The sequence below is a fragment of the Pristiophorus japonicus genome, chromosome 11 (genome assembly GCF_044704955.1).
Source record: "Pristiophorus japonicus isolate sPriJap1 chromosome 11, sPriJap1.hap1, whole genome shotgun sequence".
Taxonomy (NCBI): Eukaryota; Metazoa; Chordata; class Chondrichthyes; family Pristiophoridae; genus Pristiophorus; species Pristiophorus japonicus.
The window spans coordinates 164,881,315-164,887,314 of NC_091987.1; the positions used below are offsets into that span (position 1 = coordinate 164,881,315).

General features: G+C 46.0%; 1 protein-coding gene across 3 annotated transcripts in view; it reads left to right on the forward strand.

Annotated features, from left to right (window-relative positions):
• The window catches only part of LOC139276360 (pannexin-3-like), a 79,322-nt gene extending 76,185 nt beyond the window's left edge, over positions 1–3,137 (forward strand). For all 3 annotated transcript variants that reach the window (XR_011595916.1, XR_011595915.1, XM_070894217.1), the window contains one exon: positions 2,997–3,137. Coding sequence is in view for 1 of the 3 variants with exons in the window: in XM_070894217.1 (XP_070750318.1) it covers positions 2,997–3,064 (68 nt within the window). In the remaining 2 variants the exon portion in view is untranslated. The remainder of the gene's footprint in view (positions 1–2,996) is intronic.
• Positions 3,138–6,000: the final 2,863 nt, after the last annotated feature.

Genomic DNA, 6,000 nt, shown 5'->3' on the forward strand with positions numbered 1-6,000 from the left:
TCTAACCACACACTAACTACTGATCTAACCACACACTAATTACTGATCTAACCACACACTACCTACTGATCTAACCACACACTAACTACTGATCTAACCACACTATAACACCGGATCTAACCACACACTAATTACTGATCTAACCACACACTACCTACTGATCTAACCACACACTAACTACTGATCTAACCACACTATAACACCGGATCTAACCACTCACTACCTACTGACCTAACCACACACTAACACCTGATCTAACCACTCTCTAACACCTGATCTAACCACACATTAACTACTGACCTAACCACACACTAACACCTGATCTAATCACTCTCTAACACCCGATCTAACCACACACTAACTACTGACCTAACCACACACTAACACCCGATCTAACCGCACACTAACTACTGACCTAGCCACACACTAACACCTGATCTAACCACTCTCTAACCACACTCTAACACCTGATCTAACTTCCTCATGTTTAACTAGATTAAAAAAGAAAAAAGATGAAACTACACATCTGAAATGAAAAAGATGGGAATGTACTGCAGGACCCAACAGTATCTCTTAAATCGAAATGATGGCTACCAGTTTGGATGGAGCCTGTTCACTGGCCCTGATGAAGTGTGTGAGAGATGGTGTGATGCATGTAACAGGACTACAAAGGCCGGAGTTTGCATTGAAACATAAGAACATAAGAAATAGGAGCAGGAGTGGGCCATACCGCCTCTCGAGCCTGCTCCGCCATTCAATACGATCATGGCTGATCCGATCATGGACTCAGCTCCACTTCCCCACCCGCTTCCCATAACCTTTTATTCCCTTATCGCTCAAAAATCTGTCTATCTCCACCTTAAATATATTCAATGACCCAGCCTCCACAGCTCTCTGGGGCAGAGAATTCCACAGATTTGCAACCCACTGAGAGAAGAAATTCCTCCTCATCTCAGTTTTTAATGGGCGGCCACTTATTTTAAGATTATGCCCCCTAGTTCTGGTCTCCCCTATCAGTGGAAACATCCTCTCTGCATCCACCTTGTCAAGCCCCCTTATAATCTTATACGTTTCGATAAGATCACCTCTCATTCTTCTGAATTCCAATGAGTAGAGGCCCAACCTACTCAACCTTTCCTCATAAGTCAACCCCCTCATCTCCGGAATCAACCTAGTGAACCTTCTTTGAAATGGCTCCAAAGCAAGTATATCCTTTCGTAAATATGGAAACCAAAACTGTACGCAGTATTCCAGATGTGGCCTCACCAATACCCTGTGTAACTATAGCAAGACTTCCCTGCTTTTATACCCCGTCCCCTTTGCAATAAAGGCCAAGATTCCATTGGCTTCCTGATCACTTGCTGTACCTGCATACTAACATTTTGCGTTTCATGCACAAGGACGCCTAGGTCCCACTGTACTGCAGCACTTTGCAATAATAACTTGCTCTTTGATTTTTTTTTCTGCATGACCTCACACTTTCCAACATTATACTCCATCTGCCAAATTTTTGCCAGCTCACTTAGCCTGTCTATGTCCTTTTGCAGATTTTGTGTGTCCTCCTCACACATTGCTTTTCCTCCCATCTTTGTATCATCAGCAAATTTGGCTACGCTACACTCGGTCTCTTCTTCCAAGTCGTTAATATAGATTGTAAATAGTTGGGGTCCCAGCACTGATCCCTGCGGCACCCCACTAGTTACTGATTGCCAACCCGAGAATGAACCATTTATCCTGACTCTCTGTTTTCTGTTAGTTAGCCAATCCTCTATCCATGCTAATATATTACCCCCAGCCCCGTGAACTTTTATCTTGTGCAGTAACCTTTTATGTGGCACCTTGTCAAATGCCTTCTGGAAGTCCAAATACACCACATCCACTGGTTCCCCTTTATCCATCCTGTTCGGTACATCCTCAAAGAATTCCAGCAAATTTGTCAAACATGGTTTCCCCTTCATAAATTCATGCCTGACCGAGTTATGCTTTTCCAAATGTCCTGCTACTGCTTCTTTAATAATCGACTTCAACATTTTCCCAACCACAAATATTAAGCTAACTGGTCTATAGTTTCCTGCTTTTTGTCTGCCTCCTTTTTTAAATAGGGGCGTTACATTTGCAGTTTTCCAATCTGCTGGGACCTCCCCAGAATCCTGGGAATTTTGGTAAATTACAACCAATGCATCCACTATCCCTGCCACTACTTCTCTTAAGACCCGAGGATGCAAGCCATCAAATCCAGGAGATTTATCTGCTTTTAGTCCCATTAGCTTACTGAGTACCACCTCCGTAGTGATTGAGATTGTGTTAAGTTCCTCCCCCCCTATAGCCCCTTGACTGTCCACTGTTGGGATATTGTTTGTGTCCTCTACCGTAAGGACTGATACAAAATATTTGTTCAGTGTTTCTGCCATCTTCATGTTCCCCATTACTAATTCCCCGGTCTTGTCCTCTAAGGGACCACCATTTACTTCAGCCACTCTTGTTCTTTTTATATACCTGTAGAAACTCTTGCTATACACAGCGCCTGATCAAGCCAGAAGGACACCTCAAAGTGCTTTACAACCAATTCATTATTTTGAAGACCACTCACTTTTGCTTCACAAACGCAGCAGTCAATTTGCACACAGCATGGTCCCCAAAACAACAAATGGGACAAATGACCAGTCTTTGACAGTGACAATTGATGATGGATGTTGCCCAAGAGACTAGGAGATCTCCCTGCTCCTGTTTGAATAGTGCCCTGGGATCTATACACCCAGCTGAGAGAGCAGAGCAGCCCTCATTTAATGCCTCATCCAAAGCTCAGCTCCGCCAGCAATGCAGAGCTCCCTGAGTGCTGCACTGCAGTGTGAGCCAAAATGATGGCCTCAGAGTCATGGAGAGGGCTTAAAACCCACAGCAGCAAAAGTCATCACCTGAGGCAAACAGGCAATTATTACAGTGTATTTTATTAATAGGATGGTTATTGATAACCCATCTTTCTGATTATAATCCAGGTCGGTTTCAAACAAGGGAGATTACAGACTGGACCTGTGGAAATCCCCAGAGCTCCTCAAGTTGCTGAGAGCATAACAGCAACGACACATTAGGATTCCGAAATGTATTTGTAATAAAACTATTAAAGTCCATTCACAGGATATGTGCTTGAAGGATTATTCTCATGTAAATACAATTCAGGGTGGATTGTACATATCACCTGCTCTATGCAGCGAGATGTATCCATTGCCTATATATGAGGCAGAGTACAGGATGCGTCTGTATATTCCCTGGACCATGGGGTAGGAGTTCTCTGTACTATAGGGTGTTGATCGTGTACTACCTGTACCATGGGATGGGGTTGAAAACATTGGTGGGAGTAGTTTATAGATGCCCTAACAGTAATCGTAGTGTTGAACAGAGTATACATCAGGAAATTAGAGGAGCATGTAACAAGGGTAATGCAATAATCCTGGGGCTCTTTAATCTTCAGATAAACTAGGCAAACCAAAAATTCGCAAAGGTAGCTTGTAGGCAAGTTCATGGAATACATTTGAGGTAGTTTTGTAGAGCAGTATGTCGAATCATCATCATCATAGGCAGTCCCTCGGAATCGAGGAAGACTTGCTTCCACTCTTAGAATGAGTCCTTAGGTGGCTGAACAGTCCAATACGAGAGCCACAGTCTCCGTCACAGGTGGGGCAGATAGTGGTTGAGGGTAAGGGAGGGTGGGACTGGTTGCCGCACGTTCTTTCCGCTGCCTGCGCTTGATTTCTGCATGCACTCGGCAATGAGACTCGAGGTGCTCAGCGCCCTCCCGGATGCACTTCCTCTACTTAGGGCGGTCTTTGGCCAAGGACTCCCAGGTGTCGGTGGGGATGGTGCACTTTATCAGGGAGGCTTTGAGGGTGTCCTTGTAACGTTTCCGCTGCCCACCTTTAGCTCATTTGCCGTGAAGGATTTCCGAGTAGAGAGCTTGCTTTGGGAGTCTCGTGTCTGGCATGCGGACAATGTGGCCTGCCCAGCGGAGCTGATCAAGTGTGGTCAGTGCTTCAATGCTGGGGATGTTGGCCTGGTTGAGGACGCTAACGTTGGTGCGTCTGTCCTCCCAGGGGATTTGTAGGATCTTGCGGAGACATCGTTGGTGGTATTTCTCCAGCGACTTGAGGTGTCTACTGTACATGGTCCATGACTCTGAGCCATACAGGAGGGCGGGTATTACTGCAGCCCTGTAGACCATGAGCTTGGTGGTAGATTTGAGGGCCTGGTCTTTGAACACTCTTTTCCTCAGGTGGCCGAAGGCTGCGCTGGCGCACTGGAGGCGGTGTTGGATCTCGTCGTCAATGTTGATAAGAGGCTCCCGAGGTATGGGAAATGGTCCACATTGTCCAGGGCCGAGCTGTGGATCTTGATGACTGGGGGGCAGTGCTGTGCGGCGAGGCAGTCTGGTGGAGGACCTTTGTCTTACGGATGTTTAGCATAAGGCCCGTGCTTTCGTACGCTTCCTTCTGCACTTTAGATTTCTATGTTTCTATGTTCTGCCCGCCTGACCAGTTCATTGATATCTTCCTGCAGTTTATAGCTTTCTTTTTCATTATCAACCACACAGGCAATTTTAGTATCATCTGCAAACTTCTTAATCATATCCCCTACATCAAGTCTAAATCATTGATATATACCACAAAAGCAAGGGATCCTGTACTGAGCCCTGCGGAACCCCACTGGAAACAGCCTTCCAGTCACAAAAACATCCGTTGCTTCCTGCCTGTGACCCAAATTTGCAAGATTGTAAGAGCTTTTACATGTATGCAGAAAGGAAGAGATTAGTGAAAGTAAATGTGGGTCCCTTAGAGGCAGAGACAGGAAAAATTATAATGGGGAATAAGGAAATGGCAGAGACATTAAACAAATATTTTGTACCTGTCTTCACAGTAGAAGACACAAAGAACAGGTGGAAATCGTGTGGCAGAAATGCTACTTGCTACTCACCAGCCCAAACCTGGATGTTATCCAGGTCTTGCTGCATGCGGGCATGGATTGCTTCATTATCTGAGGAGTTGCGAATGGAACTGAACACTGCAGTCATCAGCAAACATCCCCACTTCTGACCTTATGATGGAGGGAAGGTCATTGATCAAGCAGCTGGAGATGGTTGTGCCTAGGACACTGTCCTGAGGAACTCTTGCAGCGATGTCCTGGGGCTGGGGTGATTGACTTCCAACCACCACAACCATCTTCATTTATGCTAGGTATGACTCCAGCCAGTGGAAAGTTTTCCCCCTGATTCCCATGACTTCAATTTTACTCAGGCTCCTTGATGCCACACTCGGTCAAATGCAGCCTTGATATCAACGTCGGTTACTCTCGCCTCACCTCTGAAATTCAGCTCTTTTGTCCATGTTTGGATCTAGACTGCAATGAGGTCTGGAGCTGAATAGTCTTGGCAGGACCCAAACTGAGCATTGGTGAGCAGGTTAGTGGCAACACTTGATAGCACTGTCGACGACACCTTCCATCACTTTGCTGAAAGACTGAAGGGGCGGTAATTGGCTGGATTGGATTTGGCTTGGTTTTTATGGACAGGACATACCTGGGCAGTTTTCCACATTGTCGGGTAGATGCCAGTGTTGTAGCTATACTGGAACAGCTTGGCTAAAGGTGCAGCTAGTTCTGGAGCACAAGCCTTCAGCACAACAGCCGGGGCCCAAATCCATTGCTGTATCCAGTGCGCTCAGCCGTTTCTTGACATCACGTGGAGTGAATCGAATTGGCTGAAGACTGGCTTCTGTGATGGTGGGGACCTCAGGAGGAGGCCAAGGTGGATCATCCACTTGGCACTTCTGGCTGAAGATGGTTGCAAATGCTTCAGCGTTGTCTTTTGCACTCATGTGCAGGGCTCCACCATCATTGAGCATTGGAATGTTCATGGAGCCTCCTTCTCCCATTAGTTGTTTAATTGTCCACCACCATTCACAACTGGATGTGGCAGGACTGCAGAGCTTTGATCTGATTGTGGGATCGATT